General features: G+C 32.0%; 2 protein-coding genes across 2 annotated transcripts; both read left to right on the top strand.

The window, feature by feature from the left end:
* The first annotated feature begins 845 nt into the window (after positions 1 to 845).
* LOC106070287 (leydig cell tumor 10 kDa protein homolog) lies at positions 846 to 7,776 on the top strand. Its single transcript, XM_056005427.1, has 3 exons — positions 846 to 1,001; positions 5,548 to 5,606; positions 7,567 to 7,776. The coding sequence occupies exons 1-3, from the start codon at positions 911 to 913 to the stop codon at positions 7,699 to 7,701; spliced, it is 285 nt and encodes a 94-aa protein (XP_055861402.1). The 5' UTR covers positions 846 to 910; the 3' UTR covers positions 7,702 to 7,776.
* Positions 7,777 to 10,226: 2,450 nt separating this feature from the next.
* On the top strand, positions 10,227 to 19,838 carry LOC129921972 (all-trans-retinol 13,14-reductase-like). Its single transcript, XM_056005426.1, has 12 exons — positions 10,227 to 10,805; positions 11,586 to 11,768; positions 12,983 to 13,092; positions 13,253 to 13,384; positions 14,474 to 14,681; positions 15,425 to 15,622; positions 15,707 to 15,820; positions 16,316 to 16,436; positions 16,924 to 17,054; positions 17,591 to 17,757; positions 18,273 to 18,432; positions 19,585 to 19,838. The coding sequence occupies exons 1-12, from the start codon at positions 10,607 to 10,609 to the stop codon at positions 19,725 to 19,727; spliced, it is 1,866 nt and encodes a 621-aa protein (XP_055861401.1). The 5' UTR covers positions 10,227 to 10,606; the 3' UTR covers positions 19,728 to 19,838.
* Positions 19,839 to 21,554: the final 1,716 nt, after the last annotated feature.

Here is a 21,554-nt window from a genome sequence, read left to right as displayed (position 1 = left end):
TATACATTACATAATTTCTGAAGCCCTGTAAGTCTCTATTGTTTTCGAGCCTAATAAACCTTCCCCCATATATTACTCATTCAAGTGAGGTCACTCTTTTAGACTCTTTTACTGTGTGGCTTAGCATACAAATCCACTAGGGAAAGTGATAAGTTTAGGTCTCAAAATAACATGATTGACAAGGTAAGCATGTAATAGTACAAAAACTCAATTGTTCCTCACTCTGCAAGACTTTATCAGCACTAAACATCTATACTCATTTAATGAATGTGAAAAAGATCATGACGTCTGTCAAAATCAATGAAAATCTCTGTGTGTTGTGTCTTCTTTTGTCAATAGTTGTTGTTTTTAAATTTAAAAAAAAAGAATCCCTGTAATCACAACAAATTTCAAATAAGCGTCAATGCTGAAAAACAAATCATTCCCATCTGATAAAACAATCTTCTCTTATAAAATACAAACGTAACTATAAAAAAAAAAGATGATTACATCCTAGGCATGTCCCTAGGTCAATCTAGTCATGCATTTTAACAAATCATTGGTTTTCCTGGCTGGCTCAGGCAACCCATTCATGCTCTAATAGCTCGAGGGAATAGCATATGAAATGAGGAATAGTGCCTTTTTTCATTAAAAGTGAACAGTATGGATATTGAATAAGTAAGTTTGTGTGTATTTATTATTAGAGTAGATCTAGATATATATAGGCAGAAAGAATGTATTAATGTATGCCAATATTTTTATTCTTAGCATTGGCATTGTTCAGATGTTGATCTAGCCTATATAATTAACTACTAGATCTAGGTACTTATTAGGAAAATGTAGGTCAGTGAATTGTTTCTAACTCTTTTAAAAATAAAGTCTAAAGATCTAGACTATAAAAAAATTATTCTTTTCGCACTAAAGATCTAACATGGCGCAAGGAAAATATAAACCTTCTAAGATTCAAGTTCCTGGCAAGAAGAAAGAGAAGAAAAACAAAAATAAAGGGGTCCTTAAAAAAGGTAATTTAAAGCAGTGCAGTTATTCTTAAGAACAAAATGGCTTTATACGACATTACTCTCTAACTTTCAGACAAACTGATCAGATTCTTAGTACTAGCCTAGCTCTCCTCACTCTACTTCTAAACTTCTAGAGTTCTACTAGTTCTAGGAGTAGGAGCTTGACTCTTGTCAAGTCTTGTTCCAGGTCAACCGATGTTATTTTTTGTTATTGTTATATTTATGTCAAAACGCCACAAAAAAAAATCATAACTTTCTAACTGTTAAACATAAAATCGTAATTTATACACCATTGGAAAGTTCTGTTAAAGTATTTTAATGATGTACCAACAATGAAAAATTGTTTTTTCAAAGATAAATTTTTTATTTCACATCCCTACATCTTCATGATCTTGAATCTTTGTTTTTTTTAATGTAACGACTAACTCACTTGACTAAGTCGTCTAAGTTACTAATGGCTGTAATTTAATTTTATAAGATAAGATTATTAAAATATATCAATCTAGATCTAGAATCTAGTAGTTAGTCTAGATTACTCTCTCTAGAATAGGAATCCACAATAGGTAATCCTGTATAGACATCTAGATCTAATCTATATAATATAAAATATCTGAAATTAATCTGAATATCGAATATTGACGAATATCAGCTTCCCAGGTCATTTTCACATTCTTTTTTTGTCAAGGCTTGATCAACAACTTAGGACTTAGACTTAGCTTCTAAGCTAGATTTAGATTAAATTTTTCTTATATAATACAGTAACAACTTAGGACTTAGACTTAGCTTCTAAGCTAGATTTAGATTAAATTTTTCTTATATAATACAGTAACAACTTAGGACTTAGACTTAGCTACTAAGCTAGATTTAGATTAAATTTTTCTTATATAATACAGACATTACTTCAAAAAAGAAGATGATTACATCCTATGCGTCATTGCCCTCATGCATTCAGTCATGCATATTAACCAATGACCTAAATTCTGCCAAGTCACTGGTTTTCCTGGCTAGCTCAGGCAACCCATTCCATGCTCTAATAGCACTAGGGAAGAAGGAGCATTTGTACAAATTTGTCCTAGCATATGGAATGAGGAATGTGCCTCTATCTTTGTGTCTTTCTGAGTATTTTATTAAATTTTGTTTTTGTATTTGAAAATTATGGTTCAGCATTTTATGTATAATTGCTACTTTACTTTTAAGTCTTCTATCCTGAAGGCTTTCTAAATTTAGTGATTTTACTATAGGTGTTACTCTAGTCAAATGTGAATATTCGTTTGCTATAAATCTCACTGCTTTATTTTGTGTCTGTTCCAGTTTCTTAATGTTTTCTTGAGTTGAGGGGTCCAAACAGCGGATGCATATTCTATTATTGGCCTAACCAAGGTTTAATAACAATTTTAGTTTTATATTTGATGTATAGAAATTTCTTTTAATAAACCCAAATGCTTTGTTTGATTTTTTAAATAGTTTCATCAATATGGGGAGTCCATGACAGTTTTTCATAAATTATTATAACATATAAGTATTTTGCGTTTTTAGTGTTACTGGTTTACCATGAATAAGATAAGTGGAGTTAATTTGTTTTACGTTTTTTTTTTACTCTTAATAACTGACATTTTTCTGGGTGGAAAGACATGCTCCAATGAGACTAGGCTGTAATCTAGATATCTACTATCTATTCCATTGTAAAAAAATCATCACCTCGTTTAGTCATCTAGAATTTATTTCAAGACACATTGATGTCTGATGTTTATTGTGACACTAGAGGCAACTCAGGATGATCTTATTGATAATTTAATTCATTTGCCCTGTGTATGTGGTATTCACTCGGGACTATTAGCCCAATGGTTCATAGTTAAAACCCTATTACCTGTCATCCCTTGTAATTCATCTTTGGGCTCGGGCATTAACTATCTTCATTGCTGAATAAACATTCAAAATGTTGAAATAAACATATTGATTAAATAGATTCCTGCATATTCCTATAATGACTAAAGATTCATTATCGCTGTGACAGGTTGGGGAAGTGACTTGTGTTTGGCGCGTTTAGTGTCTAGGGGATGATTATTTTTAAAGCTATCACACAACAACCCGTCAGCATATAAATCGGGAGCAGGCACGCAACGAGACAAGCAATGAAAGATAGATACAGAGTTAAAAATGAATAATATTTATTTACATATGAGAATAAAAAGGGGGAGGGTTTGCATCTATCTCTAGTGAATACTATGTTTAATCATCACTCTTGCACTTAATAATTGATGTTGCAGCTGGCTGTGTCCTGGCTTGAGGTTCTGCAGCTGGAGGTGGCGCTCTAGCGGATAGAGGGACGCCGGTGACTCAGTTCTTGTGGAGTCTCAATCCAAAGTTCTGATATCTGTAGTGGGCACAGTAGGGCGGGTGGCCCGCTACCATGGGCACAAGGTTACTGCGGGCAGAGCTGATCTGCCGTGGGCAGCGTAGTTAACAGGATATGTCCAGTGAGTTGCAGAGGGTTTGGCGTAGCTATGACGTCTCAAACAGATCTGGGTCTATAGGGATGTCGCACCTAATAAGTTGACAGGTGGGCAAGGCCGATAGCGCCAAGTAGTAGAGTTGAGTAGATCCACGTAGTCAGTAGAAGATACTCAATAGCAAGTGGGCAAGTAAACAGTTGAGTAATGCCGAGTAGACACTGAACAGCAAATAGGCAAGCGCAGTGCTGAAGAGCACTAAGCGCAAAGGCAGGTAAATAGGTGATTCTCGATAGCAAATAGTTGAGTAGTGTCGAGTAGACACTAAACAGCAAATAGGCAGACACCTGAGGGAGGCTGCGGATAAATAAAGACAAGTTAGGACATGTCTCTCATGCATCTTATCGATGCCCTCGACTGTGGTGCGTTCGTCAGATTGGTAAAATTGCTTTAGAGCACAATGGGGAGATGATGACAAATGGGATTCAAAAATAGATGGCAGATAGTAGCAATATAGAAATGTACATAAAAGGGGAAATAATAATATAAAATGTACATATAAGGGGAAATAATAATCTCAAATAAACAACACAAGTTGGAAGAGAAAAGAAGGGGGGGGGTGAAATGGGCGGTGGTCATTGACCAAGGCGGTTTGTTTACATACGACCGTCGGCCGAGAACAATGGAGAGGGTGTCCGTTCAAGTGGCGCAACTCTCGCTAGAGTAAAATTAGTGAAGGGGAGATAATTCATATATCTTCTCTTCTAAAGGCAGTATCTGTGCGCTAGTAAAATTATCAAGGCGGACAGCCGAGATAAAGGAAATAAAATAAGATGTACAAATATATACATGGTTGCATCAACGATCAATTGAGCAACGCAGCATTAATAGATTAATGCAATACTTAAATACATACATAGGACATGTTTATGTTTTCTACTTACGACAGTGAGAAATACACAATGCACTAATAAAATATAAGTGAAGTAATAAAATACACATGATAATCTCCAGTGAGAAATATGCACAAAATAATTAAGATGGAACTTGTGATTAAGTTCGGCTTACCACCAGGTATTCCTCTAGGAGTGAGAATAAGTGATATAGTCCAGACTCGATTGACATCGATAGAGAAATCGGAGGGTCTGGCTTGATTTAATCTACATTATATATAGGCCTGGAAAACGTGGGCGGAAACAGGAAATGTCCTAGACTTAGAATTATCTTACACGTGGGTGAATTTGACTCGAGGTGGGAGTCGCACCTTGGAAAGGTCAATGGGCGTGTTGGTCCGCGTGATTTCCTAGATCAAAGAGAGGGGGGGGGGAGAGTGACTTGCGTTCCACACAAGGTGGTGTCAACTGCGCCCGTCAGACATCCGGCCGGTAAGATCAAAGAGAATGTGTGTATCTTTGCCCCGGTCAAGGGAAGATAAATCAAAAGACGCAGCCTAGCTATCTCCAACGTGGTCAACTAAGTCTAGCCTAGAGAGGAAAAGGTGGTGCGGGTGAAGAATTTGGGGGTAGGATGGGGAAATAAATAAAATAAATAAATAATGAATAATAATAATTAATGCTGTGATAAATTTGAGTGACTCTGACAGCAAGTTTTTGACTTGTCACAATCGCAAAAGTTGAAGAAATTGGATCCAGAGCTGTTAAGACTTGTCATAAATAAGTAGAATATCCAGTAATCAAGTAACCCCTTTGAGCTTTTGTCTCCCTGTTTCACTGCCACAGCGTAGGCAAAATAAGACTTGAGGTGGCAGAGACTAAAGCTCTGTTTGCCTAGCTTTTGTATGAACCTAACCAATTAGGAATGTTGATAGGTTTTTTCCACCTCTTTTAAACAAAAGAACAACAGATAACAAAGACATTCAACAAGTGTATTGTTGTTTTCCAAATATTGTTTTATTGTTATTTTGTTTTCATTTTGGTTTTTCTTTTTTTTTTTTTCTTTTTTTTTTTAGTATTAATTGTATTTTGGCTTATGAGCTATTTATTGTAGACACATTAAATGGTTTGAGTGTGTTAAGTCAAGTTTAATTCTCTTTGATCTGTGTAACATTCATCATTTGCATTTTTTAAATTATTGAACAGGTCACATACTAATAGCTCCAAAGAAAGCCAAACTAGTGGAAGCAGCCAAGTTAAAAAAGGTACATACATTTTGAAAATTGTATGTTTGTATCAGCCTTTTTTTATTACTTTTCTTTTTGAGAATTATTGTGTATTTGTTCTAGTTTCTCTATCCATAAACAATTCACAAGTTTCTAAATAAAATAGTTACACTAAAATACACCCTGAAATATCTTTTGAGATTGAATATTTAATCCTTTTTAAACCCAATCAACAACATAACAATTTAAATCCAAATATTGAAACAAAGTATAAAGTACTGAATAGAGTAAATAATTAGGCTATCAAATGACAGAACTTTAGTACAATTATATGACAGGCTTGAATTAGGATTAGTCTAACTGACCTTGATTCACAAGCTGGTTAATTTTTAATCTCTTGTGTTTATGTCTGATAAGTTATTACAGCGCCTTGAGCCTACATTGTTTGTTAACATTACTTTATTGATTTTTTTTTTTTCATTATTATGCATTTAACTAAAAATTTCTTACAGTAATAGTGATATTCCAACCTTTCTTAGAAGATTCTTTTTTTTTGTTGTTAGCCAATTGGCTTAGTGACATATGGACTGTCATGAACATTATTTTCTTTGACTTACACGAGAAGCTGTCCTTTTGACAAGAGTGCAAAACAATTAAGCTTGACATATAATCTTCACATTCTAAATGTTAAGTTTGTTTAATTAATTTTTTAATGATTTACATGTAAAGTAAGCAATTATTTTACCAAAAGTTAGATTTAAAGACAGAATATTTATACATTATGTAAGTGTTATAGCCAAATTTCTATACAATAAACTAATTTAACCCAGCTCTTTTTTTTTTTCTATGTATTCTTCCTGCCATTAAATGATTATAATCAAGCTTGTTAATTAAAGCTCTTGCTTTTTATGTCAGCTTTAGAGTTATAGGTATAAATAATGGATGCTTTTTTTTTTCTAATACTAATTTTAGTTAGAGAAATGTAATATTTTTATTGTATAGAGAGTTGTGTCTCCTAGCTTGTCAGTGGAATTGTGGTTGGTAAAATAAATTTTTGAGACAGGACAAATTTTGTTTTAAGTCAGTTGGTTTTTGTGAACAGTGGCTGGAAGTAAAGCCATGTGGTCAACATACTTTAAAAACTAAAAATGTCATGTATTTATTATAAATGGAAGATTTTTAAAATTTCTTCTGCACAGTGCTTAAAGCATGCTAAGAACAATATGGTCCAATCTCTTTTGTGGACCAGTGGGGGGAGGGGGTACCTGGAAGAATTTTTTTGTGATGCCTTTAGGAGCTCAGCAAACACAACTCAGCTTGAGTCAGGATTTGAACTGGAGCCCTCTTGATAGGTAGCCAAGCTGTTTTTGCCACTCATCCTCGCATAACTTCACTTTAGCTAATAACATGACAGTTCTTATTCATAATGTTCTGAAATCCTTAGTTTTAGAATTCATAAGATCCTATCAAACCACAGATTTGTCAGGCTGTAAAGATTTTTGACATTGATTATTGATGTATGATTATAAATATTACCTGACATTAGTTGGGGAAAAGTAAAGGCGGTTGGTCTTTGTGCTGGCCACGTAACACCATCATTAACCGTGGGCCACAGAAACAAATGACCTTTACATCATTTGCCCTATATATTGCAAGGTCTGAAAGGTGAACTTTACTTTATAAAACAATTTTTATAAATAGTCTAGGTTGATGTATTTCAGTGTAAGTTTGAGTATTGCTTCAATCGATTGAGAATGGTATTGCTTAAACTATAATTTCTAAAATTGTTTTTGATTAGTCTCAATTTACAATTAGTGGCAAGATTTGAAATAGCCTAAGTTGTACTGGTTAATCCTAAATCATAATAATTTATATCAGCAATATAACAATCATTATGTTTATAATTCCTATATCATACAGTGATGTCTCTACTGAATTATTCATTTAACCACCATCCTGCAGTTGTTTACTTCTTAAAACATTTTTTTTTATCTTTTAGGATTTAGAAAAAGGAATTAGAGCCTGCATTGAAGAAGAACTTACAGCAAAAACTGTTTCATTAGAGCCAAGATCATTAGCTATGTTGAAATCATCTACATCAAAGACAGCTTCAACTTCATCTAAAAAGAAATAGTTCTGAGAACAATTTCATTAAATATTGTTACATTTGTTGTATAAATAAAATAAATTATTGCTTTTAATTAATCTTTTCAACTGTTTTGTTTTTTGTTTTACTGGTATCTGTATTTTTATTTGGAGTGTATCTCATGTTACCTTAATTGCTTCTGCTTATGACCAGCACAATCACCAATTGCCGTTACTTACCAACTAATAACAGATACCCATTGAAGTCGGAATAACTCATGGACATCTGAAAAGAATTCCTTGAGACTCAAGCTTGTTATCCCAGCTTGTAAGTCAAAAGACATGTACCTTGTCATTCAATCACCAAGCCCCATTAATAATATTAACTAAAAAAAGAAGAAATACTACAGAAAACTTTAGAAGTCTTGAATGTTTATGAATATTGGTAATTATAATTTAATTATTTTTTTAAAGAATTATTTTTATCAATTTTAGTTATCTATATTAAATTAAAACAGTCATTTACACTTCCAAGATGCTTTATTGTTTAATGCTTGGATGCTAACGACTCAAGTATGCAGTTACTAGATCTAAGTTGGCTTCACAATCTTTTAGAGAAAACAATAATTTTTGAAGTAAAATAGTTTTTCAGAAAGTCCTTTTTTTTATACTGAGTACCAGTACTTTAAAAAAAATATATATGTAAATATCAAATAAAATTCAGTCTTGTTTAATATGTTACTTCAGAAATAAAAATTATTACACCCTAAGCCAAACTGTAGGATGATTGTGAAAAGGGCTTGAACTCAGAACCATTTTGATGATAGTTTGAAGTGCATACCACATTACCAGGCAGCCATTCAATTTCATCTTGCTTATATCACCCATGTGTGTAATATCCTTAAGTATTTAAGCTTTTTTTTTGTTATTTTGTGCTACCAATAGCTAAAATCTGAAGGAAAGAAAAGGCTTATGTATTTTACAACACCTTGATATATTCAAATTTAAAAAAAAATAAGTCGTTTCTAAGAATTAGTTCTTGATCTAGACTATAAGCAAAATCTCACTGTTGTCCACATCATTTTAATTAAAAAGAAAAAAGTAATATCTGTAATATATAGGTTTGTGTAAACAGCCCTATTATATCAATATAATATATATATATATATAGGTTTATGTCTGTTTAATAAATAACGTCCCTGGATAAGCTCGTTCTTCACAAAATGAGTGAAGAAAAGAATGCATTACCTTCTAAATGTTGATAATTCAATTAATATCATAGGTATGATGAAGAGAGAGCCTATGTATATTGTGTACATAGATTAGATCTAGGTAGTAATATTCTAGACTACTAAGTATCTCACTGGCCCTTGATGCAGTAGATCTGTGTCTATATGATCCGTTCAAACCCGTGCTCACAATACTGATTTGTGTATATTCTGGAATTTTTTTTTTTTAGTAGTGAATATGGCTAGGTACACACTAACACAGATTCAAGTGTCATTAGTATTAGATTTGAAATAGCATTAGAATCTAGTGTCAAAAATGTATTTGGTCCCTTTCCCGTGAAAAAGGTTGGGCATCACTGTACTGCTAAGTGTAGCTAGTCATAGAATAATAATTACAATGGAAAGGTTTGCCTAATCATCCTAGAATATCAATAACTTAGCAGATTTGGTCTCTCAGTAACATGCACAGCTAAATTAACATGGATATCTTAAGACATAATTATCTTCTCTTTCAGAGGTAGAAGGGACAAATTTGTGGCCCAAAATAAGTACCTAGCCACAGAAGACATAAAAAAACAGACTCTCTGCAGATAACGGATTTGTCTGCATAAAATTTAATTAAATATGCAGGTCACAACTAGAGTCTAGGTTTGCGAAAAACTGTACTCATCCTTAATCTTCGTAATTGAAGACATTGTCATTCAATTATTTTCTTTTTTGAAGTAATGCTAGTAATTTATAAGATCAGATCTTGAACAACACTCTTGATCTGGAACATATTTAGACTTATAGAATTTAGATTCTAGGTCTAATTCTTCTAATAGATGTAGATCATAGATGTAGGCCCTGTTCTTGTTCATTTAGTTAATGAATTAGCTACGTTTTTTTTAACACTACAGTCTACAATTAATAACTAACCCTACACTATGGCAGTGCATACATTGCTTTTGATATCATTAGATTGTAAGAGTGATTGCTATCAGTAGATTTAGATAGTAACATTAGCTTTTTTCTTTTTAAAGCCAAAATTAGTCTTGTTAATCTATTAACTAATATAAAGAGTCTACAACTACATATAATTAGATTATTTATACTAATTTATAGAATCTAATAGGAAATAAACTCCAGACTTAGATCAAGTATTATGAAATTATAATTAGCTCTACTAAATGTAGATCTAATTAATTGAAGTATCAAAATCATTCCATGAACTTAAAAAAAAACAACAACTTAGGTTAAATTGATAAATGATCTGGACTAAGGGTCTTAGGGTTTAACTGACAAAAAGATAACATTATCATGTAAATTTCTGATCATAATGTATTGAGCAAGGACTTTTTGGCATAGATCTACTTAGAGGCCTAGAGATATCTATTAGGATTTTAAAAAGTACATCAGTTAATTTTTTAGATCTTTAGCCTAGAGTCTAGTATAAGTTGAACTATTCCATATTATGATATGGTTTTGCTTAGCCATGTAAAACAATGCACTCATCCTTAATCTTCGGGATTGAAGACATTGCCTTTATTATTATAGATCTATTTAAAGATTTATTATTAAGTCAAAATATTGACTCTCATTAGATCTGCTAACTTGATGAAAATATTTTAAAAATTAGTTTGTTTCTGGAAAGTCATTTTATATCTATTCCTAGAACTACTCTAGTTTGAGTCTACAAATATTGTCATTGGAATTATCCATGACATTTGAGTTGCATCCACAGAAATGATTTCATTTTTAAGCAACATTTTTTTAAACCCATGGTTTTTGGTTGGAGGTTTTATTTTCTATATTTTGCTCTACATAATATCATCTTACTTTTTGGGAGAAACTAAAGGAAAAAACCCACTAGCTAAAGATTATAGGTTACCTCCTGAACCAGGTGTTATTGATGCTAAAGCACGAAATGCAGTTCTTAAACAAAGTGAGTAGCATACCTTACTAAATTATGTTTCTAACTAGATTTGAAAACTTTGCTTTTAACATAGAACAATAGGCTAGTATTTTTATCTAAATTTCAAGTCATTTTTTTTTTTAAAGTCTGCTTATTACCTATGAGTGTCTTTCATAATGAATACTTATTGAAATAAAATTAAAATCAGGCTAGTTGAGAGGCTGAATTTAATATTTGTTTTTGTCTTTGAAAAAGTTCTAAAATAATTTGGTATTCTTGAAAAGAAAGATAAAAACAGGATTGTTTCATTTTTCCAATGCAAGACTCAATGTAAGATTATGCATTGAAAATATTGAACATGAAAGTTGTGTCATGATTGCTTGACCACTAAACTCTAAACTGTGGGTTTTAATAAAGTTTAAATTCTGTAGTCTGTTGCTTTTTTATTCAGTATTAGAAGCATCACTTTTTCATATCTGGACTTGTAAAATTGAGTTAAAAAAAAAAGACTATTGTTAATGTTGCAGGCTACAAATCATATTTATCTAAAAGTATCAGGTTTTCACCAAAGATAATGAAAATGGGTTAGGTGAATCAATCATTCAATGGTTTGGGTATATATGTCATATCCTAATATTAAAAAATACTTCAAGCCTTATCTCATTCCTCTTCCACCTGTTTTGATTACTTAAAAAACCCCACTAAGTTACAATATTACTAATTTTAGGCATGGCAGAGCAACAAATTTATATTTATTAACTGAATAAGATTTTACCGGTACATAACATATTTGTGTTCTTAACTCTACAGGATTTAAAGCCTCTCAAGTTCCAGAGAAACTAGATGTGATTGTAATAGGAAGTGGTGCTGGTGGTCTAACTGCTGCAGTTCTACTTAGCCGAGCTGGTCTCAAAGTTCTTGTCCTTGAGCAACATGATCAAGCTGGTGGCTGCTGTCACACTTTTGTTGAGAAAGGGTTTGAGTTTGACACTGGTTAGTAAATTTAAAAAATTAATTCGTTAACTTGAACTTCATTTCCCGGGCATGCTACCCTGCCTCATAGTGGCGCCCAGGTTGAAATGATCGTAGGAGGAAATGATTAGGCTAAAGGGTAGCAAAACAAGACTCCCGTGGTGGTGCCTAAGGGGGTGCGAGAGCATCCTCATTGCACTGTGCGGAGTTGTAAAAAAGCTCCCACAACCTTGTCACAATCCAGGCGCTGTTCCTCAAGGGGCCGTTACATAAATGGAGTGTCCCGCACAGTTAGCCTGGTATAGAAAAGGAAAATGGCGGGGTTTCTTTGTGTACGTGGCCTCTTGCCATGAGTCTGACCCACCCGCTAGACAGGCCGGTGAGAGAGAGCTCTTGTTCACTTTTGCTGGACTAGAGTTCCAAGAGCCGAAGGCTCAATTCTACCTGACAGTTTCAAGAAGAAGAAGAAGTACTTCATTTTGGTTGGAATAGGCAAGAGTAACTAACACATGTGAATGAAAATAGAGACAGTTGCTAATGCCATTGTCATTTTGAAAGTCACCTATACTGTTATTTAGACTTTTGATCACATAAGTACAGAATGGCTGCCTCTGGTCATGTCTTATGAACCATCATTTGGTCGTTGAAAGCCCTGGGTTTGAACCCTGCCTGCTGCTATCCTCTGACATTCTGTGGGAGGTTTGGGCTAGGATGTAATTATCTTCAGAATCTGAAGGACCATTCAAAACATGTAAAACAAACAAATCATCTTTTTCTGTCCACTAGTTTATTTAAAGTTTGATTTTTAAAGAAAATCTGGTCTTAGATAAAATTAAAAAGTAAAGTTCCCCTTTCAGACCTTGTGGTCTATAGGGCAGATGATGTAAAGGTCATCTGTTTAGGGTATCATGTGGCTAGCACAACGACCAACCACCTTTACTTTTCCCCAACTAATGTCAGGTACCCATTAGAGCTGAGTGGACTCAGAGGTGCCCAAAGATCCAGAAATTAAGTCTACACCAGGATTTGAACCCGGGCCCCCTGGTTCGGAAACCAAGCGCTTTACTGCTCAGCCACTGCACCTCCTGGTCTTAGATATGAGACATTTAATTTATTATTTTTTTTGTCTGTCAAGTAAACTATTCACAATTTTAACATATTAAATTCCTGTTAGTGTTTTGATTTATTTTCATTTTTAAAAATAAAATTAATTATTGTACTATATTTTTGCCCAGGAATTCATTATATTGGTGATCTTCAAGATGGAACCATAGACCGCACACTTCTGGATCAGCTAACTTGTGGTCAGCTAAGATGGGCACCACTGGATGATGAATTTGATCAAGTATTCATGCATTTTGTAATATAAAAAATAGCTTTTATTGTGTCTGATACATTATTTAATTCTTTAGAAAGAATAGTTCAATGGCTTTGTTGTTTTAGTTATTAAGTATTACATTTCTGTTGTGTGAAACATTTGAATGATGTGTTGTTTATTATTACAGATAGTTGTGGGTTCTTCTGACAAGGCCAAAATATACAAGTTGAAGTCTGGAGCTGAGAGGTATGTTCAACAACTTATAGATATGTTTCCAGGTGAAGAAAAAGCTATCCTCAAATTCATGGAGCTTGTAAAGGTTAGTCTTAATATCTGGATTACATAATGATTTTTGAAATGCTTGTGATTTTCAAGATAATACATTTGATAACTGAAGTTATAGGACCTTACCATTAATCTAATATCGGGTTATATAGTAAAGGAATTATAAGCAGTTTTGGTTTCTTTTTTATGAAGTTAATAAGTGAAAGCTAAAGTATTGTATTATAATGAAGTTTAAAGTTATTGCCTTTGATATATTTTGTATTCCTCAATGAAGAAAAAATGGAAATTACTAGTATGGCTCACATCTGTTGTTAAAACAGATTATTTAACATATCACTTTTTTTTTCCTTTTTAACAAAATAATGCTACTGCAGATATATTGGAATTGATGAGAATGAGAGAAAGATAGAAAGGATGAAAGAGAGCTGTGAGAAAGATAGAATGGATGAAAGAGAGCTGTGAGAAAGATAGAAAGAATGAAAGAGAGCTGTGAAAAAGATAGAAAGGATGAAAGAGAGCTGTGAGAAAGATAGAAAGGATGAAAGAGAGCTGTGAGAAAGATAGAAAGGATGAAAGAGAGCTGTGAGAAAGATAGAAAGAATGAAAGAGAGCTGTGAAAAAGATAGAAAGGATGAAAGAGAGCTGTGAGAAAGATAGAAAGGATGAAAGAGAGCTGTGAGAAAGATAGAAAGGATGAAAGAGAGCTGTGAGAAAGATAGAAAGGATGAAAGAGAGCTGTGAGAAAGATAGAAAGGATGAAAGAGAGCTGTGAGAAAGATAGAAAGGATGAAAGAGAGCTGTTGAGATAGTTGGCCTAATAATCAGGATCAATATATAGGGCTTAGATGTTGGATAAAAGATAGTAAAGTAAAACTCCCATTTTTTCAGACCTTGGGATCTGACCTTGTACATCATCTGCCCTTTACAAAAGATATTACTAATTAATAAATTATGGAATACAATTTATTTTTCACATAAAAAAATATACCATTTATCTTTTTAACTTCTTTCCAAAACAAGAAACCAATCTCTAGCGAATACAATTTGTAAATCATTGATTAATAATAAAGTAATTATTTAAGATATTATTTATCACTAATAGATTGTTTAAAATTATGTGAAGGATGCTGCCCCAACAATGTTTTGGTATTCACTGCTGAAGATATTGCCTCGACGTATTGCTCAATTTTTGGTGTACTCCGGATTGTACAAACTGGTACTGAAGTGCTATAGAAAAGGTTACATTGACACAAGTCTACAACAAGTTCTGGACAGATTGACCAACAACAAAGAGCTCAAGCTTGTCTTAGCATACTTATGTCCAGACTATGGTTAGTTTTGAGTATTAGGCCCTTAGTTTAATCCTTTCTGGAATATTTTGTGTCAATGTTCTTGGGCAGAGGTTCTCAACCTATCGGTCATGACCACCTTAGGGGTTGAATGACAATTTGCAAGATGTCACCAAAGACCAATGAAAATATTATTTTCTTTGTCTATTTTAACTAGTAAAACTTGACATTGTACAAAGTTTTCTATTGGAATTTACCTTTATTTTTGTTATTTGAGAATACATGTTGCAGACAACTAAATCAGAAGGATTTTAAACATTTTAATTGTCGCAGAATAAATCTTTTTAACAGCTTAAATTAGTGTAAATAAATTCATAACACAACATTACGCCATTATGGAATTATAGATTAGTTTTAACGTGAGATTTATAATTAATTATACGCTATTATGTCCATGTTATTGAAGGTTATATTTTCATTATGGAACAACCCATAAAAATTGATATTGAACTAAGGAGCTTAAGAAAAGAAAGTAGAATATTAACTTTAAAGGTTGTTTTTTTTTACTTCAATAGTTTGAGCAGGAATTCGTAAACCCCAGTGTGTTATTTATAACAAAGTTCACTGCATTGACCAAATTGACTAAAAGAAGTCTTAAAGAGTAAATTAAATAATAAATTTAAGAATTTTATTTGCAAAAAAACAACAAAAAACAACACATCTATATCACTTTTTATTATATTTTGTAAATAAACACGACTTGTCTACTCTTTTTTATTTTTTAGGTGTTCTGCCTAAAGATGTACCTTTTTTACTTCATGCCGCTGTTACTGATCATTTTGCTGAAGGTGCTTTCTACCCTGTTGGTGGGTCTTCTGAGATTGCCTTTCATATGATTAAGAGTATAGAGAAGACAGGTGGCAAAGTCTTGGTTCAGGCCCCTGTGACCAAAATATTGTGCGATGGCAAAGGAAGAACATATGGTCAGTAGAATGGTTAATTCTGTTTTTATGATAATCAGTGAAGAATTTCTTTAAATTTTCACAAGTTCATTTTTTTTTAAATAGGTGTTCAGGTTGGCAAAAACAGTTCTGAGATCTATGCCAAATACATTATTTCTGATGCTGGAGTGGTTAATACTTTTAATGCTTTACTTCCAGAAGCTGTAGCTAAATCTTCCTGTAAGTATTTCTAAATTTAAGATATATTAGTTTATTTAGAGTGTTTAACTATGACTACTTGTTTTTATTATATTTTTCATGAATTTATATAGTGTGCAAACATGATTCTTTTTTAAGAGAAAAAAATGTGTTTAAATAAAACTGAACGAACTTCAAACACAATTTTTTGTAAAATGTCCACAGTACCAGTCAAGCAAAAATCAAAGTCTATAGGAAAACAATGAATGTAATAAATGTAATATCTAAGCTTTGAAATTAATTCAATTTTATGCAATGACTAATTCTTAAAACCAATTAATCCCTGAACAAAGAATATAAAATTTAGTTGCTTTTAAATGGTGATGCTTTGGTGACATAACTGGATCCTGTTAAAACATTATTAATAAATGTCAGTAAATATTCATGCCCTAAATATCTGTCACATTTATTTATTTACAATTTTGAAATTTATTTTTGTTATCATTTGAATCTCTATTTGATGGTACTATATTACAGTTATATACCCAACGATTGCGAAGGTTGGACCAAGTGTCTCATTCTTAACTACATTTATTGGATTTGAAGGCAGCTCTAGTGACCTGAAACTACCAGCTAGCAATATATGGGTCTATGCTACGTAGGTTTTCATAGATTGATTCTAATATATTCTAATATACATAAAAATGTAATTAATATTCTTACTAGTACCATTTAGTAAAATGTAGCATGTATTAAGGTTTTACAGTTCTGTTCTTAAGGAAAGTTTTAATATACGAATTTATGTAAATTTTGTTTAAATGATACTTATTTATGATATGATACTTATTTATTTTATGATCCATTACTTAGCTCACCAATTATCTTAATATTGGAGGTTTGTTGTAATGTAGAATTATGTTTGTTCTTTGTTCAAGTGGCATCTTTTTGAAACAGAAACGAAACTTTCAAAGAAACTACTTGTGGGAGTGTATTTCTTAAACACTTAAATTCAAACCCATACTTTTTAAAATACCTTGCTTTATATTGTTCAAATGATTTTCATTCTTCCTTTCTATAATGAGAATTTTATTTTCCTTTCAAGTTAGCTTTTTTTATTTGTCAACTTTCTTTTTCTTTATTTAAAGAGAAGACATTGGCGAAGCTCTAGATAAATATCTGAGTATGAACCCAGAAGACATTGAAAATATCAAAATACCATTTGGTTTTATTTCTTTCCCATCAGCCAAAGATCCAGAATGGGAGAAAAAGTATCCAGGTCTGCATTTTTTTCTAAAACATAACAATAATTCCTAATCCAATTTTAATTATTTTTTGGATAGATACTATGAAACCTTAAAAAATCATGCACCTTGTTTGCATTGGACATAAAAAGGTATTAATACATGATTCCATTTCTACAACCCCTTCATTGAACTAATCTATCATTGAATGAGTCAGGACATGGAGCTTGGTATTTTTTGTAACCTATCTTGAGATTACATTTTTTTTTCTCTCTTGTGTATACATACAGTGTTTGCATGCAAACTACAATCATATTACAGTTTACTACAGTGATAATGTTTTTGATATTAAGTTATTGTTATACTGATACACATGATCTCTGATATTTATATTATAAATATATGTCTAAAAGCTTATGGAGTTGGGATCGGCTTAGTTGAACTTTATTATTTCTTCTGTGATATTTAAGAAATATGGTAATTACAATTCAACAATCACAAATGCTTATTTTTTTAAACATAGTCTGATTGTGTGGAACTAAGCTTTACCAAAATTAATTTGAATTCTCAGGAAAAAGTTCTGCCCTTATAATCACTCTTGCTAAGTGGGAATGGTTTTCAAAATGGAAGGATGAAAAAGTCAGTCACCGTGGGGACCATTATGAAAGAATCAAAGATATAATTGGAAGACAGATGTGGCAGCAGTGTTTAGACCTGTTTCCCCAATTAGATGGAAAAGTAAGATATTAATAAATAACTTAATAAGTAATTACAAATATACAAGTGGTTTTTTGAAACACTGTGCATCAAATGAATTCATTCTTACCCTAATAATGTAACAGATTTGCATTGCAAGCCCTCTATTAGAATGGCTCACACTATCTGTTTAATGCAAATAATTCAAAGTACAATTACAAACTGTATAGGTACTCTGGACTCTATCTAGATGATCCTGGGTTTGAATCCTGCCCCCTTCCCCTTCTCCCGGCCATCCTCCGCTGACCTTTGGGAGTTTTTGGCTAGGATGTAATAATCTTCATTTCTGAAGAAAAATCTGAAATACGCAAAAAGTTTTCTTTTGTAAAATTCATTATAATGAATCTATTTCCTATCACAAATTCAGTTCACTATGTAGTTTAGGGTAGTCGTGTCAAATTTGCGAAGGTTTGACTGCATTATAATTATAGGCCCCTATCATTATTTAGTCTAAAAAAGGCACTGGATATTATTATCACTTTTCAAATCCCATCTAGAAAGTCTACCTAGAAGTTGGGACACCTGTTTCTAACCAGTACTATCTAGCCTGTCCACAAGGTGAAATGTATGGACTAGATCAAGGTAAACAGCGTTTCTCAGCAGATGCAGCATGGAGGTTGAGAATGGATACTGACATATCAGGACTGTTTATAACAGGTAATATTTAACCCTTTAACTGACTAAACTATATGACATTTCATTAAGAGTGTTAGTCTTATAAGAAAATTATATTTAAAATGTATAACATCATTTTTTAAATTTCACACTTAACTTTACTTTTTAAAAAGATTTTGCTTTGATAAGTTAATTAATATCATTATTATTTGTAGAAATCACATTACAGTAAAAATTAGGTACAATTTGATCTGAAGCAAATATACATTAATTGATCTCACTAAAGTAATATGGACCTGTATCAAGAAGATTTGATCAATAATGTTGAAAGTGTTTCTACTTACTTCACACATTGAACATTTGCTTTTTTAAATTTTCGTAATTGAAAAAAATTAGTATAGAATTGCAATAGGTGTATTTTGGAGGTGCGTTGGCTAAGCGATAAAGCCGTTGGCTTCCAAACTGGGTTTGATTCCTGGTGAAGACTGGGATTTTTAATTTTGGGATCTTTGGACGCCTCTGAATCCACCCAGCTGTAATGGGTACCTGACTCTATTTGGTGAAAAGTAAAGGGCTTGTTGGTCATTGTGCTGGCCACAAGACACCCTTGTTAACAGTGTGCCACAGAAATAGAGGACATTTACATCATCTGCCCTATAGATCACAAGGTCTGATAGGGGAACTTTACTTTACTTTTTATTGGTGTATTTTATGTGCGTAATATCAGAAATGTTAAAGAGCTACTTACTTTAAAAAGTGTAGAATAATTTTCTTGCACTTTTTAAAACTGCAGAATCAAATTCCAAAGCACTTCTGCTAATAGAAAAATGTAATTTCAAGATAGAGGAAGAATTATTGCTCAACCATTTTTGTTGGCATAAGTGATCTTTCAATACAGCATCCTTGACATTTTTTTTTTCAAATTAATGTTGGAAAGACTATGGTTCATATCATAGAAATGAAATGAAAGTCTGCACATTAGCAGTTTCCTCCTCTTCAAACAGCTGATGTGTCCAAAGGGATGTCAATAGTTAATAGTTTGGAATCAGCTATGGCACAGGTTCTGCCAGTGTGTATCACTGTGTGCTGCAAGTTGCCTAAGGGTCACTGGCTCCTGATTTTTCTTCCCAAAGCCTTTACTTTTGTTATCTCAAAATTTTTAAATGTTAACATTTGTTCTATTTTCTTTTACAGGTCAAGACTCGTTAAGCTGTGGTTTCTCAGCAACAGTTTTATCTGGACTGTTTTGTGCATCCAAAATTTTAAACCAGAGCCTGTACTCTGAACTTCTGAAACTTCGGAAGACAATCATAAAGGCTGACAGATCCAAGACTTAAAGATAGACAAAAAATAATTTTTAAAATGTTTTTTTTATTTCAAGAAACATTTCAGAGTTGTGTTGCACTAAAATTATTGAGTGCTGCAAAAAAAAAACAAAAAAAACAAAACATGAACAACACAGAAAACACAACCACAAGAAAATGAACTTCAGATCTGGAGCTTTATAATTCTGTCATTTAAAATGAAATAATCTGGATTTATATTTATGACCAAACTATAAAACTTTTTTAGGGCAGGCAAAACTAGTAAAATTGTTGTTTTTTTTTAAATGTGTCAATTGAGTTTTTACTATAATTAGAAACTGTATCCTATTCTGAATAATAATCAGTAGTTGGTTTTTAGAAAAAATATTAATAAACATTTTAAATATTTAAAATAAAAACATGACTAATGGTTATTTTAGCCTCATTAAATATGTATAATTTTCAAACAGTATAACTTAAATTTTTTACTAATTATTTGATTAAAAAAATTTTTTCACTGCTATATTTTGTTTTTAAAACAAGATACATTTTTCAAAAGACTTATTTTATTTGAAAGCTTAAATTTCATTGGTTGTAATTAAATAGTCTCTAATGGATGAACTGGCAATAGCTTTTCATTTATATTTTACTTAAGTTTTGCTCATAAATCTGTAAAAAAAAATTTAAATTTTGAAAATATGTATATATTTTGTATTTATTATATTGATCCCAACATAAGTCTTTTTTTTTTTAATATTTAAAATATGTATTTATATTCCATAGCAGAAACAAATACACACATTATTTGTGCATTTGTGATTATAAACAAATAATGATAACAATAAATAAAGTTGTAACTAATTTGATAATGCTTTGAAGACTTAATTACTGTTTGAGTTAAATTTAATGTTTACTGTACTATATATGCTCATGTAACACTTTTGTTTGTATAATTTTGAACAACCTCAAAACAAAAACAAAAATTAAAAAAAAATAATTTAATTCTTAAAGAATTTTGGTATTACAAAAGTATCCAGTTTGTGCAACAGAATTTTTTTCTTCTTAATCTTGGAAAATGAATTATAGGCCTATTACATACCTAACAATAGTGTGGGTATAGTCTGTATTTGAATGCAGTCAATGTGATCCATGCACAAGAAATTATGATGCATCTATACATATTTAGAAATTTTAAAACAAAATAATAATTTTTCCATGGATAGTCAGTGATTATATATAAAACCTTAATATATAAGCATATATAAACTCAGGCCAAAAATGACATCATTCCATTTCCTCTTTTAATATAGAATGCAGCGTAATATAAAGACAACTTTTTTTTTAGCAACCCTGTAAGAAAACTCCTCTAGATTTTGTGCTTTCAGACTCAGGTGGACGGTGTAACCGATCCAGACCATAAATTTGTGCTATATTGTGGGCATCCATTTGTACTTCAAAATTATTATGAAAAGTTTAATAGTGTATCCCAAATAGGATACAAGAATATTAATTACTTCAGTATGTTCCGAGTGCTGCAATAAAGGAAACTAAACATTTTTTTGTAACACACTCAACTCATATAGACCATGGTTGTGAAAGTTGGATGCTGAAGTTGAAACAAAACATGTTAAAAGTCAACAATCTGTCTGGCAAAAAAATGAGGAACTTCTCAAAACTGTGAATAGACAAAATCTGATTGGTACAGTCTTAAAATTGAAACTGATTCTTCCAAGAAGTTAGATCTAGTTATTAGTTAGGATCAACACTGAAATGTTAAGTAGAGAAAATAAAGAATTTTGTCATCTATCTCAGTCTCTAATCAAGATCGAGCATATAAGAAACAACAAACCATTCCTTTTA

This window comes from Biomphalaria glabrata, chromosome 12, assembly GCF_947242115.1.
Source record: "Biomphalaria glabrata chromosome 12, xgBioGlab47.1, whole genome shotgun sequence".
NCBI lineage: Eukaryota > Metazoa > Mollusca > Gastropoda > Planorbidae > Biomphalaria > Biomphalaria glabrata.
Note: the sequence above shows the minus strand (reverse complement) of the source record. Positions and strands in the feature narration are given on the sequence as shown.